Source organism: Eublepharis macularius, chromosome 5 (genome assembly GCF_028583425.1).
Source record: "Eublepharis macularius isolate TG4126 chromosome 5, MPM_Emac_v1.0, whole genome shotgun sequence".
NCBI classification, from domain to species: domain Eukaryota; kingdom Metazoa; phylum Chordata; class Lepidosauria; order Squamata; family Eublepharidae; genus Eublepharis; species Eublepharis macularius.
In genome coordinates, this window is record NC_072794.1 from 106,259,740 (window position 1) to 106,284,953 (window position 25,214).

At 41.7% G+C, this 25,214-nt stretch overlaps 1 protein-coding gene across 1 annotated transcript; it reads right to left on the reverse strand.

Annotated features, from left to right (window-relative positions):
* Positions 1-24,969, reverse strand: APOBEC2 (apolipoprotein B mRNA editing enzyme catalytic subunit 2). The gene is made up of 3 exons (XM_054980620.1): positions 24,600-24,969; positions 2,632-3,179; positions 1-554 (listed from the first exon to the last, which is right to left on the reverse strand). The coding sequence occupies exons 1-2, from the start codon at positions 24,725-24,727 to the stop codon at positions 2,639-2,641; spliced, it is 669 nt and encodes a 222-aa protein (XP_054836595.1). The 5' UTR covers positions 24,728-24,969; the 3' UTR covers positions 1-554; positions 2,632-2,638.
* Between the last annotated feature and the right edge of the window lie 245 nt (positions 24,970-25,214).

The window sequence follows — 25,214 nt, forward strand, 5'->3', positions numbered from 1 at the left end:
TTTGTTACAGCAAAGGCTATTTGTTTTATTTTCTTTTTTACCTGTTTTACAGTATGATACTTGTAATAGAAGATGCTGAGTTTTACTTCTTACATTTGTTACAGAGCAGTTAACCAGAGTATTAAGCCATGGATTTTTTAGTTATACATGGTGGTAGAAGAACAACACGTTTTATATACTTATTGCTGTTACAAGAAGATCTGTACTATTAAGAATACACATTTCCTAAACTTGTTTAAAGAGAAGTTTTTGGTGTAATTTTTCCACTGAAATTTTTAATTATCAACTTTGCACTGCAGACCTTGAATTTCATTCCACAACACAATATTTTTGCTTTCCCAGCAGAGCAGGCTTATGTGTTTTAGACAACCAAATGCCTAGATACAGCATGGTAAATATATATTTTAGACAGCATGATGGCATGTTAAGTAGAGACGTGTGGTAGTGTTTTCTGTTTGAGAGAGGCTCTGGAGGACTGAAAGGGGAGTCCTGGATGTCAAAGTATATCATGGCTGTCTCTCCATAGAACTAGTAGATCTTTTATAAAGCAGGCCCTGGAGAGAGAAATGGAGACTTGAGTTACTTTTTTAAAAATGTTTTGGTATTTTACTATTTAAATAAGCAATATATCTTGCAAAATGGATTATATGAAATTCTTTCCTCTAATGGGGGTGGGAGTTAGTTGAATTTTTTTTCCTTTACCCCTTCCAAGTAGAGATTGGCACAAAATGGGGAAAAAATGAAATGAGAGTTTCGTGTTTCGTCACATTCCACAAATCACAAAACATGAACTTCCACAAAATTGTCCCGTTTTGCGATATGATTCATTAGTTTTGTGATTTGTCAGAACCTGGGGCACTTCAACAGCCCCCTTCATACCCAAAGATGCCAAACTCACAGGGAGACTTCAGCAGGCTCTCTTCCACCCATTCTCCTGGTTTGGCCAAGATTGCAAAACGTTGACTGGAACCCACAAAGCTGGGCCCCAGAGTCAGGCAGTGGCCCTGAGACTAGGTTTGGAGGGAGGGCCCCAAAACCACCACTCAGGCACCTGCCCAGATGGGACAGGTGCACAGAATAAAGCCAAAGAAAACAACAAGAGTGTGAGCCCTCAAAAGAGCAGAGAAAGAATTAAGAAGAAAGACAAGCAAAGAAAAAATATGAGAGGCCTCAGTCAAGCTAGGTTCCAGAGCCAGGCAAAGGCCTAAGACTAGGGTGGGGTAGGGTGGAGGAAAAAAGGGACCCTCACCCAAAGACCTTCCCAGCAAGGACAAGTGAGGAAAATAAGAAAGAGGCTTTCCAGTCTCTTTTGAAGCAGCAGCAAATCCAGCCAAAAGCTCTCAATTCTACTCTCTCACTCCAAATCCCAGCAACAGATCCTCGCTCTCTCTTTGTCTACTGGAACTAAAAGCACGAAGCAGAGAGAGGTGCCTTGTATAACAAATGCTCACATAGAGTAGAACAGGAGGTCTGGTTGGCAAACAGACCTTCCTAACAGGGTTTGGAGGGATGAGATTAGTGTTCCTATGGCTACAGAAGACCCATCTCCTCAGTTGCCTAGAGGATTAACCCTCCTGCTCCTCGCTGTATAGGGCAGAATGGAAGCTCTCCAGTTAGCAAGGAGAGCTGCCTATTAAGGTTATGTGGGCTAAGATTGAGGTTTCCAATGGCAACCAAAGGTCTGCAGACATTCTGAGCCTATATTGCCCAGGGAATCAGTGGATCGGCATCAGCCTGTCTGGCATCACAAATCGTTCACAAATCAGGTCAAAAAGTCATGAATTTCATAAAAACTGCCACCCCACAAAATGCATTTCGCGAAACAAGAACTGGCCCAATTTGTCACGAAATTTGATTCGTATTTCGATTCTTGCCCATGTGACACATTTTCTCTAGCTAGAGAAAATTACTTTAAGTCTTGTCTTAGTGACATCTCTAGGCATGCTTATTGGCAGTGTATGCGACAGCTGGTATCAGTCTAGAGGATTTTTGTTTTATATTGCTGAAGTTTCAGCTGAATGGTGCTATATGCCTGCTTCTGTAATTTTAAAATGTGAAAGACAAATGCTAGTTTGTTGCCTAGTTTAAATTTATGAGATCCACATCACTGTATTTGTTCTGCAGAGAAAGCACTACTATTTGAAACCTCCAGCTAAATTCAGTCTGCCAGTTATATAATGTACTGAAATTACCAGTTTGGATAGAGCTGCACACCTAGCCAGGTGCTATACATGCTGGTGCAACTTAGGAAAACTGCTTCTGGGCAGTGGGGCCAAATCAAGCAGATTGGCCTTGTGTTTTGGAGGAGCTACGTAGGGTCTGCCATATGGAAAGGGCTTTCAGTGGCAGCTATATCTCCCATGTAACTTACAATGAAGGATTTACAGTACAATCCTATGAAGAGTTACTCCAGTCTAAGGCTATTGACTTCAATGGGCTTAGACTGGAGTAACTCTGCATAGGATTGCACTGTCAATCTGGCTATTCGGAAACTTGGAAGGATTGTAACTGCCAGCCTAACCGTTTGTGCTTTGTCTTACATTTCAGACTCAATTTTCATTTGTCAGATTAGATTATGACAAACTGTGCCATAAAGAGTAGGAATACAATTGTTAAAAGTCATATACTTACTCGAACCTCACTGCAAAACTTCAGCAAGCTTTTCTTCATAAAACTGGAAGTTCTCTTGGATGTCGTCCCAGGGCACAAATGCCTTTCCCTCATCACCCTCCTCCTGCTCTACAAAATTTTGCCAGACATACTCAAAGTCTTGAGGCTTCATTATCCTCATTTTACAGCCCGCTACCTTCATTTTCTTCAGGGCAGCCTGGATCTCAGGCTCCTCCCACATGAAGAGACGGCCAACCAAAATGGAGAGATGCAGGTTCTTATTTTTCTGCAGTGCCTTAGTTATCCGATCAGCACAGCCTACGCAGGGGCTAGAAGAGACGTACCAGGTGACATGGTAGCGCAGACCAGACTCACATGTGGGCAGGATGTTATTAAAGAAGGCATCTTCTGCATGGGCTGCTGCATGTTCATCCTCCAGGTAACCCCGTAAAGCCTTCGATTCCTTGCCTTGAATCTCTACGATATAACACAGGAAGGTCTTGTTCCTTCCTGAACTGTATTCTACATTCTTGAACTGGAATTTGAAAAAGAAGGCTGGTAGCCGTTCTCTGTATAAGGTACGGAAAGTTAGGTTTCAGTTTTGCAGTTCCGTTTATACAGTTGTTATATAGCTGTCAAACAGTTCTTATATAGCTAATAATTTCAAGCAATAATTTTAATGATATAGCTTTATAATAGTAGTGCCTTTCAAGTAATTATTTTAATGACGATTGTGTGTTTAAGATCATTTGATAACAGTTGCATTGCAGTACATGAAATGCAGAGAAAGACTTGATCAAAGTTTAATAGTGCCATCCTAAGCAGCATTATATCCTTCTAAGTCCCTTGACTTCAGTGCACAGTATATGAGCCAGTCAGGATGTGTCTTTGTAGGTATCTACAAGTCTATTTTGTAACACTATAGGCTTTCCTCCACATACCATTAGCTAAGTGACTATGTCCTCATTGCATCTTTGTGTACATGGCTCTTCAGAAGGTTAGAATCAAGGCCTGAAGATGTTCATGCTATAAAAAGCAAAAATTAAAAAGGTTTCTGTAGCACCTTAAAACTAATTAAGTTTTATTTCAGCACTTAGCCTTTAAGATGCTACAAGACTCCTGTTTATTTTTGCTGCAACAGACTAACATGGCTACCCCTCTGGAGCTGTAAAAAGCAGTTGGCCTTTATTTATTTAATTTTATTTATTTATTTATGTCATTTATAGTTCACAGCTTTTCTGGAGTCTTTCAGAAATTCTACTTTACCAATAAAATTTATTTTCTAATGACTTTAGTGTATACCAAAGCATTTAGAATTAAATAATTGTAGAATTTTGTGGTAGTTTTGACTCACTGAGAAACTTGTTTTTATTGTGCAAACCAATAAAGCCAGTGTATATTGTGTAAGAAGCATAACCACCAATTTTTATGTTCTGCTTAATTCAGATAAATATTGTGTGTGCACATCAATGTATGGGTGGATTCTAAAATACTGTGCTGAGTAGACATTAAGTGGATCTTACTCCAAGGCTTTGAAGTCCCTGACCTTAGCCATCATAAATTGTACCAGTTGGCTCCTGCACCCTACTGTTCTGAAATGCTTAGTTATTCATCATTGAAAGGGCAAGGGAAAAAGAAACCACACATAAATCAGTACAAATGCACACGTCTCTGGCACACATGGCTTTCAAACTATCTCATGTCTTTGAATTTCTTTCTTAACAATTGTTCATTCTCAGAAGACACCACAAGCAAATTAAACCTTATAGCTCAAAACGGCACATATTAGCTGGCAAACCCAGGGTGGAAATACACGTTACTAAGTACCTAGGGACACTCAAGCGCAGGATTGTATGTGTAGTCCTTAGTTCACATGCAGGCTGTTCTTGCTCAACACATGTGAATTCCGCTTTCACGGAAGTGCCATTTGTGTGACTGCATCTGCATGTAATGACCACTGAGGAATTACACAGTTTTAAAGCTGACAATGAGGAAATTGAAATTGTTCAAAATTTTCTATTCTTTGGCTCAATCATCAACCAAAAGAGAGACTGCAATGAAGAAATCAGAAGATTGAGAATCAGAAGAGCAGCTGTGAGGGAGCTAGAAAAGATCCTTAAAGATAAAGATGTCTCCCTGGGAACCAAGATCAAAATAATCCAAACTATCCCCATTACTGTGTACGGATGTGAAAGTTGGAGAGTGAAGAAAGCTGACAGGAAGAAAATTGATTCATTTGAAATATGGTGCGGGAGGAGAGTTTTACGGATACCATGGACAGCCAAAAAGACAAATTAGTGGGTACTAGATCAAATCAAGCCTGAATTCTCCCTAGAAGCAAAAATGACAAAACTGAGGCTATCGTACTTTGGTCACATGATGAGAAGACAAGATTCTCTGGAAAAGTCAATAATGCTAGGAAAAGTGGACAGCATCAGGAAAAGAGGAAGACCTAAAACGAGATGGCTTGACTCAATAAAAGAAGCCACATCCTCCAGTTCGCAGGGTCTGAGCAAGTCTGTTAATGATAGGACGTTCTGGAGGTCTTTCATTCATAGGGTCGCCATGGGTTGGAGGTGACTTGATGGCACATAACACACACAGACATCTGCATGTGATTCCAGAGGGCAAAGCACCAATTCAGCTCTGTTTTCACTGCAAAAACAAGTATTGTAGGCTCCTTTGCCTTGTCTAGTTGCATTTCTTTAAGGTGTGAGAAAGTGTCAAGATCTGCATTTCAATTAATGGATGTGGGGGATACTTTTAGCAGTTGAGGAGGAACTGATATCAAACACATGAATGTATTCACACAGAGCAAATGGAAGTGTGACTGTGCGAGTGCATGCAAAGTTGGAGGGGGAACATGTGAAATGCGGCTCACTTGAGTGTTTCACCCCTATACTCCCAGTGTTCTTTGTGATGTTGATCAAATCAACTACCTTCTCTATGTACATTCCTGTTTATAAAAGAGGATTGAAACTAAATATAAATGAGCATTGGGGAATACATGATGCAATAAAATTGCCTATTTACTAAGAATGGGTATGTGTCAACAGATTGGCTTAAAAGGAAACGGAGCCAGGATCTGTGAAAAAATAATGCTAATGTTACTCAGTGTTAAATTGTTAGGACATGGGGTCTGTGTAGTTTCTTTCATTTACCCATTAGAGTTTACAGCAGGTGGCCCCTCTCAGCCAGGGAGAGGGGAAGAGAAGTCTTAGTGGGGTTTTTTAACGCTGCCTGAGGATCCTCAAAGCACTTCATAGCAGATTAAAGCACAATTTCCTTATAAAATCAAAGTGTATTTAATATAAAATTAGGGGAATAAACAATTTAACAAGTACCATTGCAATTTCAATCCAGCTTGAAGACCTTCTGGAAAAGAGGTGTCTTCAGTTTGTTTTGAAAGGCCTGCAGAGATGGAACCAACTTCACCTTGAGGAGGAGGGAGTTCCGTAGACTATTTCTTAAATAAAAGTTGAGGACTGATGGGTATAAATCTCGATCCTTTCTTATCTAAGGCACAAATCCTCTCTCATAAGGGCATAGATAACAATATTCTTATTTCTCTCCATAAGGTTTTATTTAACTAGATGGAAGTTGGAAGGTTTGCCCACAGCGCCAGACGTAAGTTCCTGTGTTTATCAATAAAAGGAATTCAGGGATGGGGAAGAGGGGCTCTTAAGAGAGAATCAACAAAGAAGGGGATATTTATTTCTACTGCTAACCATTTTGCCTTTTCTCCCAAATGAGTTCTAAGACTGAAAATACAGGGGAAGGGGTTGCAGAGGGGAACATAGCAGTAAACTAGACATGGGCACGAAATGGAAAAAAACCGAAACAAGAGTTTTGTGTTTTGTCATGATCCACAAATCATGAAACTTCACAAAATTGATGTTTGCCAAAATGATTAACCCAGGACATTTCAATGGCCCCCTTCATACCTGGAGATGCCAAACTCTCAGGGAAACTTCAGCAGGCTCTCCTCCACCCACCCTCCCAGTTTGCAATATGTTGGTTAGGAAGGTCAACAGGAAGGGTGGGAAGGGAAGTGCTGCCAGAGTGCATGACTGAAACGGGGACCGGGAGTTGCTGGATCAGAGGAGGATGAAGGACCGGCTGTGGTGTGGAGCTGGGCAAGGAAGATGGAGTGAGGAGTGGACAGCAGGCAGGGACAGTACTAAGAGTTTGGGATGTGGGGAACGAGCTGGATGTTTCTCCAAAACCCCACCATTCATCCCGAGATGTGTCTTAAGGGGCGCCCACCAAAGATGGCATGTGGGTTCTCTCAGTGGCCACCCCTCCTCATGGACCCAGGAGGCGATCAGCCTCCCTTTTGCACCCTCCCGTGGCCAATGGGCTCAGGGGTGGGGGTGGCCCGCACCCCCTTGTATCTTAAGGGGCAGCCTCTAAATATGGTGTGTGGGTTCTCTCAGTGGCTGCCCCTCCTCATGGGCCCAGGAGGTGGTCAGCAGAGCTGACTGCCTCCCTTCTGCCCCCTGTGGGCAACAGGCTCGGGATGGGGATGGCCTGCACCTCCCTTGTGCCCTCAGGGCGCCCACCATATCATGCCTGCTAGATATGGTGGCAGTGACAGATGTCTCCCCCTCTTTGGGAGGAGATCCAGAAGAGTTAGCTGTGTTAGTCTGTATTCACCATACGTGGCGGCAGGGGATGGACGGATGGCTCCCTTTTTGGGGGGGGAAGTTACTCTAAGACCCACTCTTACAGGGGGCCTTCTCTCTCACCCATGGACCTGGGGGGTGGCCCACAATGCCCCCTTGGGCCCTAAGGGGCGCACACTACGTCTCACGTGGGCTTTATAAGTCCCACTCTTGGGGTGGCTGCTGACGAAACCCACTAGCCGGATATGACAGCACTGAATGGACAGAGGTTGGGAGGATGGTACTTGATGCAACAGACGGACGGACTCTTGCTTGCTGCTTGTCCGCAGAACCCATCTTTCGGACATGGCGGCAACTATGGATACCATTTGTTGGGGTACACATGGATATACATTTGTTGGAGGAGAAGCATCGAGGATAGAAAGATACTCGGCCCTCGTTCTAAGGAGGACTGGTGGTGGCTGATGAGAACCCATCTGCCGGACGTGGCAGAACAGAACGGACAGACTGACTGATGGGTGGATGCCTCACCCTCTTCAGTTTGTACCTGTTATTCCGCATGTGATCCTCATCCATCAGCCATGCCTGGATCAGAACCATTATGTATCTATAATAACATAATAATAACATTTGATTTATATACCGCCCTCCAGGACAACTTAATGCCCACTCAGAGCGGTTTACAAAGTATGTCATTATTATCCCCACAACAAAACACCCTGTGAGGTGGGTGGGGCTGAGAGAGCTCCAGAGAACTGTGACTAGCCCAAGGTCACCCAGCTGGCTTCAAGTGGAGGAGTGGGGAATCAAACCTGGCTCTCCAGATTAGAGTCCCACACTCTTAATCATTACACCAAACTGGCTCTCCATGTGCCAAGGGTAGTCACAGATGACCCCCCCTCTTTGGGGGACCCTGAACTGAATCCTGCTCCTAGGGGGGCTATCCCCCCCGCCCAGAGATGTGAACATAATGGAACGGTCACAGAGAGAAACCACCTGCCGGACATGTCATCACCGATGGGACCCCTGCCCCAGCCCGGTGAAGGAGAGAGATGGAGACAGTAGAGCAGGGCAGCAAAACTTGCCATTCGAGACAGGTGCTCTAAGACAGAGTAAGGAGGAACACAAACAAAAGGTGGTTCTGTGTGATCCTCCAGGGGAGGTGCCCACACTCATCTTGGCCCCAGAGCCAGACGGTGGCCCCGAGACTAGTGCCCAAACAGCGCACAGAGACAGGTGCTCAAAGCAAGAGTAAGGAGGAACACAAGCACAATGGTTGTCCTATGATCCCCCCCCCCCGTGGAAGTGCCCACTCAGCTTTGACCCAGAGCCCCCCCAAGAAATCAGCAGTAGCACTCAGACATCTTCCCATGCAGGAAAATGGCAGAAAACAGGAGTGAAGGAGTAAATAAAACAAAAAGAGGAGTAAGTGACTGAGACCTCGCAACAGGAGCACAGGAGGAAGCTTTTCCCTGGAGCCTGGTGGTAGGTGGGCGGACACACATCGATCCAGGGTGGCTATGGGGTCAGACAAGTCCAGGTCCAGGGAGGGGTACCCAAGCAGGGGGAGGTTAACCTTAATAAAGGACAACATATCCACCAGGTCCAGGTGCCAACGTGCAGGGATGGAGAAGGTCTCCCAGATGGGAGAATACCCGCTCGCTCTGGACACTTGTGGGAGGGCAGGAGTGGATATTAGTGGCCACGATAGAGAGGTCCGGCCACATGGCAGATTTTCATGCCCAGTACTCCAGGGGGTTATTGTGGGGGGTCTCAGCGGGCTCAGCAAGGTACTCTTGCACCATGGCCCTCACCGAGTCCTCCACCTGTCAGATGTACCAACCCTGCTGGTGTCAACCGCACAGCCCACCACATATGACCAAAGGTCCCTGTTGGGAGGGCTCTCATGGCTGGGAGGGCTGGCTCGTTTACAGCCACCACCACCACCCCGCCATACCCTCAACCCTCCATCCCGCTTTGTGTGGCTGATACCTGTGCACCGTTCTGCGCAGGACCTTCTTTCAGTCCTGCAGCTGGCCTTCCCACATGACGATGCTGCCCTTTATCCGGGGGAGTCTCTAGTGCCTCCGAGACCTCCCCCCCAGTATTGCTGGGCTCCAGTGGGGAACCAAGAGAAGCTGTGCACTTCCTCCCCCCACGACCACCCTTGTTCTTCATTCCACACCTCTTAGTGCTGCACACAAAAATAAGTTTGAAGCAAAAGAAACAAGGTAACTTTGAGGACTTTCTGCCCTCAGGAGATGAAGCCACACAAAGCTGTTCCCCTGAGCAAGGCAGTGGCCCTGGGACTGGGCTTGGGGGAGAGCCCCTAAACAACACACAGAGAGAGACACCTGCCCAGGCAGCAGAGGTGCTCAAAATAAAAATGAGATGCACACAGTGGGTGCCCAAAAACAAGAGTGAGCTGCAACTAAGAGGTATGCTCAGCAAGCAAGAGAGAAAGCAAGAGAGTTGGGACTTCAGGAGGAACCCACACAAAGCTGGGCCCCAGACCCCCGGTGGGGGTGGGGGTGGGGGTGGGGGATCCCCCACCCCCACCCTCCCACCCCCACCCCTACTTACCTGGCCAGTGGGGGGGGCGCGCACCTTCCATGCACGCCCCCTGCAGTGCTGCACGCCCCCGTGCACAGCTGCCGCCAGGATGCCTGTTTTGGCCTGGATTGGAGCCCCTGCGGAGCACGGGAGTGTTCCTACGCTCCGCAGGGGCCTACAACGGGCCCGATCCACGTGGGAGATTGAGGGGGCCTGGCAACCCTAGCAGTGGCCCTGGGACTGGGCTTGGGGGAGAGGCCCTAAACCAAAACCAAAGGAAACAGCAACAGTGAGCCCTCAAAAGAGCAGAGAAAACTGAGAAGAGACAAAGACAAGCAAATAAAAAAGGGGAAGCCTAGCTTAGGCCCTAGAGCCAGGCTAAGGCCTGAGACTAGGCTGGGGTGAGGTGGAGGAAAAAAGGCACCCTCACCCAAAGACCTTCCCACAGCAAGGCCATGAGCTGGAAATAAGAGGCTTCTTTCAGTCTTTTTAAAGCAGCAGCAGCAGCAGCCAAAAGCACAATCCCAAATCCTTACATACACTCTCCCACTCCAGTCCCAGCAACAGGTCCTCCTCCCTCTGCCCCTGTCTACTGGGACTGAAACATGAGGCAGAGAGAGGTGCCTTTTATTAAAAATGCTGACATAGAGCAGAACAGGAGGTCTGTGGTTGGCCGACAGACCTGCCTATCAGGGTTTGGAGGGGTGAGATTGGTGTGCCCATGGCTACAGAAGGTCCACCTCCTTGGTTGCCTAGGGGATTGACCCCCAGCTCCTGGCTGTATAGGGCAGAATGGAAGCTCTCCAGATGGCTAGGAGAGCTGCTGATCAAGGGTAAGTGGGCTATGATTGAGGTTTCCAATGGCAACAAAAGGTCTGAGCCCATTTTTGCCTAGGGAATCAATGGATTGGCGCCAGCCTGTCTGAAGTTATGAATCATTCACAAAGCTAATGAAACAGGCCAAAAAGTCGTGAATTTCGTGATAACTGCGGCCCCACAAAACGCTGTTTTGCAACACACGAAACGGCCCGTCTTGTGATGAAATTTGCTTTGTATTTTGATTTGTGCCCATGTCTACGGTAAACACTTCCCCTTTCTGCCTGCTAGTTCTCTTCAGTAAATGCTCTCCCACACACATGCACATTATAAACAGCCATGGAACTGAGAGAATGTTTCTTGGGATATTTATGTTCGCAGGCTTATCCTGTGATGAAATAATAAGTGATAAGTATATCCATAGATCATTTGCTCAATTTATAGTTGCCATTTAGATTTTGTGGCATGGATCATGGAAAAACTGTATTGCTTTAGGCTTGTGCCACTCTGCACCCCTCCCCCCACCTTAAAACACTGAGAGCAAAGCATTTTTCATCACTCATTTATGCAGAAAGATTGTAAATGCAGGAATGCCTCCTGAAATTAACCTGTTTGGAATACTACGATGTTAACCGTGCCTGATGGTCTCTTGTTCCAAGCCTATTTAAGCAGCTGGCATTGCAACTCAGCTTTTCAATATGGCACATGCAGAAATTCAAAGTAATCTGTCCGTCTTTTTTGTGTCTGTGACGAAGTTTTTCTCTGTGTATAACTCAGGGGGACTGTTAGAGCTTTTTCCTTTCTTGTCTGATTTGTTCATACATGGATGATCTGTATTTATAAGAACATAATGTTTTTTATTATGTTAACGGTAGCTAACACTTGCTGTTCTGTGAACTGATAATACCAAGGGTCTTTTTAGAATGAATAAGTTTTTATAGCTCAAAACATAGCGAGTTTCCATATTAACTTCTCCTTTAACTTGATTGACATTAAGATTGGAAACGTAATGTCACTTATTTCAGTGGTCTGCATTTGCCATTTGAAAGGGTATTATGCACTACAGTATATACTCTGGAGAAGTGATGCTCTAGGAACATTAAGCTTATCAAGCACATTATACGCGGCTCTTGTGGTGTTTAATAGAGTTCTTCAGATGTAAAAGTTGGTTTTCAGTGGGACTGAATTCAAGACTTCAAAAGAAAAAATGTGTTGAATAATCCCTTAAATAAATTTCCCAAGTTTGTATAAAGATAAGTTCTGTCATAGTACATTCTGATCTGTTATGGGAATTTGAATTTCCAATTAGTGTTAGTCCCTACTTAAAGCATATTTTAAAAATCAGTTTGAACGATTGATGTGAAAAGTAGAAACAGTTGTAGTCAACTAAATGTGTGTAAATGTTTTCAGAGCTTGCAAATAATCTAAAAGGTGGATGGTCAGCAAATATACTAGCCTTTTGCTATATGAGCAAAATTATGTGCCCAAAAAATCACATGGTAGAAATTCAGTTATCTATTTAAAATAGCGGTTAGAATATGTAGTGTTTTCCCAGGTCTTAGTGTTAAACATTCAAAGTGTTAAACATTCAAATTGTTTTGCCCCCTTCATTTAAAGAATCCTTTTTGAGCATCTGTTCACTTCTGAGCATGCCTGTGAACTGCAACATATTACTTGGATGTGCCATCAGCAGTTTGCCTGGGGTGAGTGATATATCAATCACTTCTTGCATTAAAGATGTAACATTTGCAGGCTCTTCCCACATGAGGTACAGCCATTGTATAGTGAATATTACAACACAAACCAGTGGCTGCCAGCCACAGGGAGCTTAAGTTCACTATATAAAGGCACTTCCACACAAATTGGTTTGCAGTTTACAAGTGTGCTGATCATCTGCCAACCATATAGAGGGAGGAAGAATCTCCATTGCAGTTGCTGCTGGACCAAAATCACATGTGCATTGGGAAAGCTGTGGGAAAGCTGAAACCCAGTACAAACAACTTCCTGTTTTTCATACAAGTGCAAAGTCCAGATACTTCTGGACTGGAGAAGGTTAAAATGTGAAATAATCCATTTCCAAATGTGAAAAACTATATGGGAAATAGAACATGGTTGTGACAACACTAAATGATTCCTTTTAAATATAAAATACCTTTACTGCAAAAATTAATAAAATATCTATGAGTCTCTGTAAAATGTATCAAAGAACTGATTTTAAAAATGCAATTCATGTATTACTTTGTAAATATATACAAGAATTATCATACCCATTAGGTGATAACAGAGCAACTTATAAAACTATTTTGAAAGTAGAAGATATAGTGCTTGGAAGTATACAGTATCGTATTGAGTTATAAAGCTATTTAAAGAGAAATCAGCACAAAATATAACATTGCAGTCCTAGTTCATGGAAATAAATGTTTCCAATTATAATAACCATTTCTTCCAAGTAAATGTGCTGACTATTTTGGCCAGTTGTTTGATAATATGTGGAAGCTGCTGATACAGTGTAAAGAAAGAGAAAAACATCATAACACTTCGCATGATGTGCTGTGTGAGTCTGTCTTAACTTCCTCATAATCTCTGAAAAATAATCTGAATAGATCTGACTGATCATCCAGTGAGAAGATCAGTTCAAGTCATTTTGAGGTGTGGATCGTGACTGATGTTTGAAAAACGTTAATAGGCATCTACATGATGTGATAGCAGTTGACCACTACTAAGGAGAATGGAGCAGGATTTGTGCTTGTTCTCCTTTGTAGTTATTTCTTGGTAATTTAATTTTAATTGCAGAAAAATGCAGTGTAAATGAATGCATCCATATATCTCAAATTTACATTCATAGTTGCATAGTCTTAAATGAAAAAAAGGACACAGGGTACTCATAACTGTAAAGATTAATCAGATTCCCAGCACAGTTTCCACAACTGCACCTGTTTGGGCAGCATTAAAAAAGAAACCTTGGCAAGACAACATGAAAGTTTCCTAATTCAAGGTTGCCAATGGAAATGCTTGAACTTCATGGGACAACTAGGAAAAAATGTTGCTGTGTTTGGTGTTTTTAATTCCCCTAATAATTGAAATAACTAGTCTAATCAGACTGAAGCTTGAATAAATAGAAAATTTGAATTGGTGTTCCTCTTTATGGCTGAAGTCTTGTGAGAATTCCTTTCTATGTGGAAAATGTATTTAAAAATAGAATTGGGGAGAGGGGTGGAATCCTGCTTGCCTTACTACACAGTAAGGCAGGTATGGATGCTGGTTTTTCCCAGATGCCATGTGCAATATCTAAAAGGTCCTCAACAGCAGGGAAGGCCACGGATTCTGGAGAGTCCGTGTAAGGAGTCTGGAGGTCCTTACTTTTTGGTTTGGGTGTTGCTGTAGAGACATCAAATTCTAGAGCTCTTGACATCAGTATCTATTCGGAGAAGTGGCAGAAGTCGTCATTGAGAGATGATGAAGCAGTTTCTCTGATCACATCCTCAGGAGAGGAGTCCGATGCAAGATCAGATGTGACATCTGAATGGGAGGCTATTTCTTCCCTTTCCTCAGAATCTGAGGGGGTTGGGAATCAAGAACAAAGTCTGCACAATGGAACTGATGTTTCTGCTGGAACCGACAAAATTGGAATCAAGGAATTGGGTGTGGAAGCAAGCAAAGTTTGCAGCCTGCAGCCAGGACAGGAATTCTTGCCAGTTCAACATTCGAGGCAGATTAAGGAGCCCAGTGGCCAGGGCACAGGAGAAGGAGGAGGTGCACTTGGTGGAATCAATGGTAGGTTTCATTGAGGAGGCTGTTAGTGAATTGCCTCTTGAGATGGTGGTTGGATGGAAGCACTTGTCATCAGGGTGGAAATTGTCGGAATTGGGAAGGTTGGAACTGATGTTGATGGAATTGAGTCGGATCCATAGTGATGATGGAGTATAATTCTTCTGTTGGGCTCACATTATCTTCCTCATGATGTATGGTTGGAGTAGGTGGAGGTGAAGGAGTAGGCAGAGCAGTAATGATCTCTTCCTCAACAATCAGTGAGGGTGCTGAGGATGGAGAATGATGGTGATGATGCAAGGAAGTTGAAGCTGGTCTTTTAGGATGTTTGGTCTTTGTTTTGACCCTCTGTGCAGGTGGTTCCAATGAAGTGTGATTGGCTCTATCTGGCGATCAGTGCTTAACAGTTTCCACCGCTTCAGCCAGCTGGCAGGTGTAGAAGCCTGGCACGGGAAGGATTCCACAGATGGTATGTTCAGAACTGGTGAACGGTTTTGCATCAGATCCAGTGTGTGAGCCTTCAGAACCAAGGTAGGTTATTCAGATCGGGAGTTGGGTCCATGCTTGGCAGATGACTTTGCTGCTAGCAGGTCAGAACTTGACAACACCATTTCCCACATTGCTGCCTTCAGACCTTAGGCTTGATCACTTCTGGCCTTTGGGGTGAAATACTGGCAGTGCCAACAGGCAGATACATTGTGTGATTTCCCCAGATAGAGAAGGCAGAGCTTGTGCTCATCGGTATGTAGCATCTTGTCATATATTGTTCATTTTTTAAAGCGAGCCTTCTGAGACATGATTGTCTCTATAGGGTCTCACTTTTGTTGGACAACAAATCAGGACAGATGAATTTGGTGATGAAGCACAAGCAAAGTTAGGAGGAGAGTGATCAAGAAAAGAACCTTTCTCAGCAGCAGTAGCAAAAAGGGAACTGAGGGAAGCCAGGTCGCTCCACCCAACAGTGCTGCGTTTCGGCAGGGAAGACTTGCATGCTTGTGCGTTGAGTGGGCGGAATGTCCCCTAGTTTTTTTTTTTTTTAATTTTTATTGGATTAGAAATCATTGAATTGTACATTACAGTCAATTTCCTTTAATTTCCCCAGTTCTAACCCCCTCCCTTTCCCCCCCCTTTTGTTGACTTCCAACAGTTTTCCAACCCCTTGTCCCTTATCCCTTACTCATTTCAAATTTATTATATCTGTCAAACATTAACTTTCACTTTCTTCTAAGCTTATCTATATAACACAGTGTATCCTCTGTCTTCTTACTTACTTTAACAACTAAATAATGCATAACTAAATAATACTTTCTTGGCATATATTCTTTTAATAATAGTCATTTAACTAATTTTGGTACTCTATTCTCTATCTTATAATCTCATCTTCAATATGGGACAAACAATTTATCCCTCATTTAGCATAATTTTAGGTACTTCTATAAACAATACATTCAATATAAGTCAACCAATTTAACTTATATTCTATATATTACTTTTTCTGCACATCTTGTCTTCGTACTATTTTAATTATATAATTCCTCCATTATGCAGCTATCCACCAAAAGTAGTCAACCAATTTGACCCATATATACCTCAGTCAGTCAATTTAACATGTAGTCTATACTATACATATAGTCTATTACTATGTATTTCCCCCCCTTGCTTAGGTTTCTTCATTGCAATTATAAAATATCTCCATTATACAATTATTGCCAAAAATGAAATTAATTAGTTTCTATCCTTATAATTAGTTAATTTCTATCATTATAATTCTTATAATAACACCTATGATACTTAATACTATATATAATAGTCTAATAAAATAGTTGATTAGAAATTCTCATTTAACTCTCCACCCCCCGGTAAAGTCATCTCCCTCTACTTTTATTGTATTTCAGTAATTTTCAAACTGCCACAGTTCTCCTCCCACCTCCCATTTTTTCACCAAATATTGTTTCAGCTTCTCCCAATCCGTGTTAAACTGTCCTGGATCAAGGTCTCTCAGTTTCCTTGTCATTTTGTCCATTTCCGCCATGTACAGCAATTTGTAAATCCAGTCCTCAATAGTTGGCACTTCTTGCACTTTCCATTTTTGCGCATACAAAAGTCTAGCCGCTGCTGTCATATAAAATAACAATGTCCTATATTGTGCTGGAATGCTCTCCATTCCCAAGTTCAGCAGCAGGAGTTCTGGGTTCTTATTTATTTGAAATTGTAAAATCTCGCTTATCTCTTTTATTATTTCCCCCCAGTACTTCCTAGCTACCTCACAAGTCCACCACATGTGATACAAAGATCCTTCATGTTTCTTGCATTTCCAGCATTTATTAGACATATTCAAATTCCCTAGCGCAATTTTCTTTGGTGTCAAGTACCAACGGTAAATCATTTTATGAACATTCTCTTTAATATTGGTACATGTCGTAATTTTCAGCGTGTTTTTCCACAAGTATTCCCACGCCTCCATTGTTATTTCTTTGTTAAAATTAATAGCCCACTTCACCATTTGCACTTTAACTGTCTCATCTTCAGTATACCATTTCAGCAGCACTTTATATACCTTAGAAATTTCCTTTTTGTCCTCTTGTAGGAGTGCCTGTTCTAGTTCCGAATTCTCCATTCTTATCCCTCCCTTCACACAGTCCGAGTTATAAAGATCTCTGATCTGTCTATACTGAAACCAATTGTAGCTTGGAGATAACTCATCTTGCGTCTTTATTTTAGGTTTAGAAAATTCCATTCGGGTTATCTCCTTGTATGTTAAACACTGTTGTTCATTATTGACAGTTCTCGGATCTATTACTTCATATGGAACCACCCATGAGGGGATTCCATCTTGTAGGTAATTTCTGTACTTCTTCCATATTTTGAATAGGCTTCTCCGAACATAATGATGTAAAAACATAGAGTCCGCTTTTACTTTCTCATACCATAAGTATGCATGCCATCCGAAAAAATTTTTATATCCTTCTAAGGCCAGTAATTTCCGGTTTTTCAACATCATCCAATCTTTCAACCACACTAAACAAATTGCATCATAATAAAGTCTTAGGTTGGGCAGTTGCATTCCGCCTCTTTCTTTTGCATCTTGTAACACTTTCATTTTCACTCGAGGTTTTTTGCCTGCCCAAACAAAGTCTGATATTTTCTTCTGCCATTTTTCAAACTGCTTAGAATCTCGAATAATTGGTATTGTCTGTAACAGAAACATCACTCTTGGCAACACATTCATCTTAATTACTGCAATTCTTCCCAACCATGACAAGTTCAATCTGTTCCATTTAATCAAGTCTTGCTCTATCTGAGTCCACAATTTCTCATAGTTGTTTTTAAATAAATCTATATTCTTTGCAGTCAATTCAATTCCCAGATATTTCACCTTGCTTGTTACTTCACAGTCTGTTATTTCCGTTAATAGTTGTTGTTTTTGTTTAGTCATGTTCTTACATAGTATCTTTGACTTCTTTTTGTTTACATAAAATCCTGCCAAATCTCCAAATTCCTTTATTTTCTCTATTACCTTTGGCATATTTTCCATTGGATCTTCCACAATTAACATTATATCGTCTGCAAAAGCTCTGACCTTATAGGAAAAGTCCTTTATTTTTATTCCACGGATTGCATTATCTTCTCGTATCTGTATCATCAATATTTCCAAAACCAAAATAAACAACAATGGCGACAAGGGGCAACCTTGTCTTGTACCTTTACCTATAGTCAATTTCTTGGTTACCTCATCATTCACCACAATTGCTGCACTCTGGTCTCTGTAAATTTCCTTTACTGCTCTTATGAATCTTTCTCCCATTTGAAGCTTTTCCATGGTGGCAAACATAAAATCCCAGTTCAAATTGTCAAACGCTTTTTCAGCATCCACAAAGAAGAAACCGACCTCCTTGTCACAACATTTGTCATAGTATTCAATAGCATTTATAACTGTCCTTAAATTGTCTTTAATTTGTCTGTTTGGTAAAAAACCAGCTTGCTCCTCCTCAATAACTTCAGAAAGCCATCCCTTCACTCTTTCCGCCAGTATTTTCGCAAAAATTTTGTAATCATTATTAAGTAACGATATAGGTCTGTAATTTTTCACATTGGTCAAATCTTGCCCTTCTTTGGGGATCAATGATATATTAGCTTCATTCCAAGTATCTGGGATCCGCTGATCCTTTAAAACACCATTGATCACTTCTTTTAGGAATGGTGCCAGTTCATTAGCCATTACCGTATAAAATTTGGCTGTAAGTCCATCCGGTCCTGGCGCCTTTCCCAAATTTGTTGACTGTATTGCCTTTCTTATTTCTTCCTCCGTTACTTCATTATTCAGTTTGTCTCTCCAAGCTTCCGAAATTACTGGGAGCTTCATTTTCCCCAAATATGTCGCTATTGAGTCTTTGTTCACCTCTTTTTTATTATACAATTTGGCATAAAATTTATAAAAGGCTCTGCTGATAGCTGTCTGCTCCAGGTACACTTTATTGTCCTCACAGATTTTATTTATTATCTTCTTCTCCTTTCTCTTCTTCAATTGCCATGCCAAATATTTCCCAGGTTTATTCGCGCCTTCAAACGCCTTTTGATTCATTCTCTTAAGGTACCATTCCAAATCTTTGTTATTCATTGCTGTCAACTGTTCTTGAAGAATTTTAATATCCTGGTAAATTTTCTTTTTCCCTGGTCTTTTCTTTAACTGTATTTCTTTGGCTTTTATTTTCTCCATGATCTCCTGTCTCTTCTCTTTTTTTCCCCTGGCTCTTCCATTTAAGTCCATTAATATACCTCTAATTACTGCCTTGTAGGTATCCCATACCTTATTGGTTGGTACTTCTCTGTTCATGTTATATTGTATGAAAAACTTTGTTTCTCTTCTCAACATCTCCATATTTTCTCCCTCTTGCAGCAAATCCTCATTTATTCTCTATCCTCTCCTCTTACTCCTTTTCCCCAGCTTCCACATAATTGGATTATGATCTGAGCCTACCATAGGCATTATTTCCACATCCTTAGTCCAAAGCGCTAAGTCTTTTGAGGCCCAGATCATATCAATTCTTGATAACGTAGAATGTCTCGCAGAGAAAAACGTGCATTGTCTGCCTTTGGGATTTTGTCTTCTCCATACATCTTCTAAAGTTTCCTGTTGCGTCAATACGAAAAACGTCTTTGGTAATAGTCCTCTTTTCTTTTGTGCAGTTGCTGACTTTTTATCTAATTCCAAGTTTGTCACTCCATTGAAGTCTCCTGCAAGAATTATCTGGTCATAGGAAAGTTCATCTAATTGCTTCCTCAAGTCCTCAAAGAAGCTTTCTTTTGCTCCATTAGGTGCATAAATTCCAATCACCAATACTCTCTTTAAATTCCATATACATTCCACTGCTATAAATCTGGCTTCCGCATCTCTCATCACTAACTTTGGCTGTTGCTCCTCTTTTATATACAATACCACTCCCCCTTTTTTTTTATTGGAGGCCGCTACAAAGTCACTACCCAATTTATTCAATTTTAAATACTTTACATCCTGCTTTCTGATATGAGTCTCTTACAGACACACAATATCACATTTTTGTTTTAATAGCCAGTGGAAAATACTTTTTCTCTTATTCGGTGAATTAAGTCCATTTACATTCCAAGATAAAACTTTGCACTCCATATTCATAATCTTGTTGCTGGTAAGTCCTTTTCATTGTCCCTTATAAACTGTTCCATCTCTGATTCAGATCTAACGCGCTTTTTCACTCCTCCAAATTCAAAGGACACTCCTTCTGGTAATTCCCATCTGTACCTTATTTTCATGACCTTCAGAATCTGAACTAGAGCTTTATATTTTTTCCGATCTAACAACACCGATCTGGGTAGTTCCTTCATGATAATAATCGTCTTGCCATCAATCTCCAATGGATCTTGAAATTGTTTAGTCACGATCTTCTCTTTTATGTTTCTGGTTATGAATTGCACAATCACATCTCTTGGTAGTTTCCTCTGGGTCGCAAATCTTGAATTTACACGGTATACCACATCTAGGATAGCCATCACTTCCTCCTCCTCCTTCCCCAGGTATTCAGCTAACACCTCAGCAATCTGTTCTTGAGCTGTCTTTCCTTCCACTTCCGGCAAACCGCGAAACCTCAGCTGCTTCTCCATATGTTTACTCTCCGCAACCACCATTCTCCCCCTCATCGCCTTCATCTCTGTTCGTTGCGTGTCTGCTAAATTCTCCACCGCACTTTCCACTACCTTGACTCTTTGCTGTGTTCCCTGCAAATCGTTTTGCGTTGTTTCCATACCTTTCTTCACTTCTGCCAGCTCATTTTTTACTGTCTCTTTAACCTCTTTAACCTCTTTCACCAACTCCGGTTTCATGTCCTTGAGCTCCTTAATCACTTCTAAAAGTTTTTTATCCAAATTCTCTATCGCCGATTGCCACTCTTTTTTCGACATCATGGGGCTTGCTTTGGCTCGCTCCCACGAGTCCGCTCTCTTCCTTAGCTCCGTGGTGTTTGATTTAATATCCTTTTAGTTTAAATGTCCCAGTCTTTCCAAAAAAACCCTTTTAAATAGTCCAAAATGTCGGGCGTCTTTTCTCTATGGTTCCTCTATGATTTTTGTAATCCAATATGGCTTACTTCCTCTTTCGCTGAAGCCGCGGCTCTTCCCCTTTCAAAGATGGCGATTCCCTTCTTCCTGCCCTCCGGCAAGGGCCGCTTCTCTCCAGCAACTCTATCGTTGTTACGTACTTCCTGTTTCCCGACTTCCCACAGCAGCTCTCGCGATGGTAAAACTTTCTCACAGCCTGATATCTCCTTCTAGCCACAGGTATTCAAAACAATAGTCCAATTTCTTTAAAAGTTTCGTTTAACTTAGTCCTTTTTCTAATATAATTCTTGCCGGGTCCTCCCCTCCTTATACTGAGTCTGTTGCAGTTTAAAAGTCTACTTTAATTCTTCTTTACTTTAAGTAATCTGTCCCGTTTCAAGAGATAGTGATCTTTACCTTCTCATTCACTTTCCGTGGGTTGTAATCGCTGTTTCAATCTTAGATTCCCATCCGCTCTTCTTTCCCCTGTTGAAGCTTGGGCATGGGGGTCTTATGCCAACCGCATTGGCACCAGGACTGCCGCAGAGATTATAGCCGACCTGTCTTAGGGTGGGACCTCAAGGGTCAGGAGAGGATCCGTTGCGTAGGACCCCCCCTCGCCTGAGATCAACGCGCCCTGAGGTACTTTAGCGTTCTATGCCTGTTCTCCACCTGAGAACAGTTGGCCGCGGGCTTTGTTTTGCCCTGCCGGCCACTTAAACGGCAGCCCGGTCAGCTCCACAGTTAGAGCTGCGTTAGACCTCCATGGATCCCAAACAGGAAGTCCGGAATGTCCCCTAGTGTTTGAGAGATTGAAAATCTTTCTCCATGGCTGGCCTGCCCCTGTGCAGTCCCCAATGTGGGACTGCACAGAAGACCAATGACAAAATAGGAAATCTGAATTGGTGTTCTGCTTTATGGCTGAAGTCTTGTGAGAATTCCTTTCCATGGATAAATTGTCATTAAAAATAGAATGTGGGAGGGGGAGAGCCTGCTTACCTTACTACAGAGTTTTGAAAAATTCCAGAGGGATAGCTGTGTTACAGTGGCATCCTACACAGACTTAAATCCTCCTAAATCCATTTAAGGCAATGGGGTTGTAAGAGTATAACACTGCTTAGGTCTGCACTGTTTGTTTCAGCAAACACCTGGTATTTGCAAAGCTACTGTGGTCTAGAGCTCACTTTATTAGGTGCATGAACTGCTATTCTTAACTGGCAGATTTTATATATTTACATACATCTGCGTGCACTTGCAAGAGAACATTATAAACAGTGAACACAAATGTTCTGAAATGTGAAGGGCATACACTCTCTTGTTCTATGCCAAGCACAGATGTATACAAGACTAGCACAGTAATAATTTATAATAGTAATGATTGGCAATAATACTGACTTTGTAGCTCTGCTCTGTAATAACAGAGAGAAAACCTTGGTCTTGATTGAATCCTGAACAAATACTGCTGAAGTGAATTTGTGTGGTTTCTTGTGCTCAGTAAGAATTTTATCAATGAAAGGCTCACTGGTTGGCCTTTAACAAATTAGAATTTCTTACACCCCGGTCTGCATTTGAAAGAAAAATTGTATACACATATGTGTGCAGACTGTGAGGCCTTTAAAAACAAATCTGAGAGTTTGGTTTTGCTTTTAATTTTTAAAAATACCATAGTCATCTTGTTTTGAAGATTTTCTTGTCATGATAGTTAAATTTAGGCTGGATTATAGCTTAGTTCATTTAGGACTTTATCACTTGTTTTGGTGTTCTAGCATTATTTTGTGTGGGACTTGCATAGTTCCTGTAATGGTTTGAGATTCAGTGTGGGATAATAGATAGTGTGTCAAACTAGGACTGGGAACTGAGTTCAAATTTCTGTTCAGTCATACAGATCACTGGGTGATTCTTAACCACTTAATCTCTCTCAACCTAATATACTTCAGAAAATATTTGTGAAAATATTCATCCTTGGGAGAACAAATGCAACAAGATAAGAGAAAGGTATGCAGAATCAGCGCTCCTTAAAAAACAACAACCTCTATTTGGAAATGATCTTAGTCTTAAGAGTAAAAGTTAAAATTCTTAGTTTTATCACTTACTGTTATAGAATTTAAGATACCTTTAAGACACCTTATGTCAATTTGTGCTGTTGAAGTAAATCATGAAAATGATAGCTGTATCTGAAACAGAACAATCTGATACATCCTGTTATTCCGGTCTTAATTGCCTTACTGAGAAATCTTACTTTCAATATTTCCCTAATTCTAGTTCCTCAAGAGATCACTTATCACCCCTTTGCAGTGTATAGCTGTCAAAAAAGCTGAACAAAAGCTTTCCCTTCTGAATTCTCATATGTTCTGAATTAGAACTGATAAACAGTAATTATTAGAGGGGAAATATGAAATGTAAGTATGGTAATGCGGTTTATATGAAAGATTTAGGCTCCTATTACAAATAGTTTAGCCTGCTATTAAAGTTGAAATTTACAGTTACTATAAATTCCCTTGCAGCTGTTTTTGGTTGAAAGCACAAAGAATGAATAAAATGTCATCTTTAAACCATTACTTCATCTTTACATGGCTTAAGTCCCTAAAACAGAATGAGATGCTACCAGACCAAAAGTTTTAGATGGCAGTAGAATATAGTAAGCAGCTAGCTCTACTCATTACAGTATTGAATCCGGTGATGTCTTATTCTATTCCTTTCTTCTTGGCTCAAGATGACTTGTCTCATGAATGGAAAATGTTGGCTTAAGAATGAGGATAGAAATGTATAAATATTTATCAGCAGTCTATTACTGCCTACAACCTAAACTTGACACAAAACATTGCATTCATGCTAATATGATCAATGCTTGTTATGGTTAAAGAGAGCAGATTAGAAGGTTTTCTTTTATCTTTCCCTTCCTCCATATGTGACTGAAAGTTGTTGATTGTGTTATATGCTTGTTCATTGCTGTGGTCACTGTGCAATCTCACATGGGATACTGCTGCTCCTGCACAGGCCTGCCACAGAATCCAATGAGTCACTGTAGAGTTAACCATTCAATGAACTTCAGTTAACCAGTAAATATAACATTTTTAATGCTGTATTTCTTTTGTAATAACCCTTATAGAGTTTTCAGTTGGGATTATTTTTCCCCACTGTGATTGGTCTTTTCCCATGATTTTGATTCAGGTACCCAGATACGAACTTTAAAAATGCAGCTTAACCCCTTAATTAAGGAGTAGGATTAGATCATAAGCTCTTCCAGATTTACACAGTGATTTTTTTTCTTTTAATAGGGCCTCTGAAGTGGAAAAGATAAAACTAATGCACAATATTTTTCCATGCTCATGTGAAGTGTCACAGCAGGCAGCATCTTCCAACAGGTGAAGATTTCTCCCAGAGATCATAAATCAGAGATCTCAAACAGATTTGCCACTGAAGTGTTGGAGCTTGCCCTGCTTAATAAAATCGAAGACTCTTATGTCAGAGGTTTACTATAATTCTCAGTAAAATCTAGTTCCATCTTTAATCAGAAAAGCCTTACATGTGAAATAAAACTCTTAATTTTATTTATAGTCCAGTTATTGTGCTGGCCAAATATTGCATGACTCTGAGTAACAATCTTTTGTCTTTCATGCATCTGCTGTCATGTAATATGAGATAACATAGTTCTCTTACCCTGTTACAATTTCAAAAGGCGGCAGCTCCTCTAGCTCCTTTGGCTTCTCTGCCTCTTCTGCATTTTCAGTGGTTTCAGTCTTTTCACCATTCTGGGCAGGTTGGGGTTCCTCCTGTTTTTCAGCCATTCTGCAGGAATGGGGGTCCAAGGATCACTGTAGAGGACAGTAAGCACTAGCCCGCAGGCTGTGCGTCGGCTGCAGAAGTAGAAATGTGACAGGAGAGGCAAAGAGATGGAAGTTCCAGCCGTAGACACAGTTGTCAAGAACTATATATGGAACACCACCAGCGGCAGAGATGGGAGCAGGCTAAGGTGTCCCTAGAGCTCTCGGATGTCACCTCACCCTCACTTTCACTCTGGCCCTAGCCTCTGTCTTGCCCCTTTTATTTTAAATATGAAGTGACGAGTTCAATGTGGGCGGATTAGGTAATGGATGGAAAATGCTGAATGCAGAAGTGGCCTATTTATCCATGGCTGTGACAGAAGTCTGGCTCCAAGCAGGGCACACCATTGTCCTATGTTCCTGGACTTAGCGGTGTGCCCTCCTCCTGCCCTTGAGAGACCAGCTTTCCAGAGAGAACAAGAAGAGGCAGGTATAAATCCACCTTTCATTT

Coding starts and splice junctions, on each gene's coding strand:
- APOBEC2 (XM_054980620.1), bottom strand. CDS start 24,727: ATGGCTGAAAAACAGGAGGAACCCCAACCTGCCCAGAATGGTGAAAAG. Junction 3,180..24,599: donor CCTTTTGAAATTGTAACAGG/GTAAGAGAACTA, acceptor TACCTTATACAG/AGAACGGCTACCAGCCTTCT.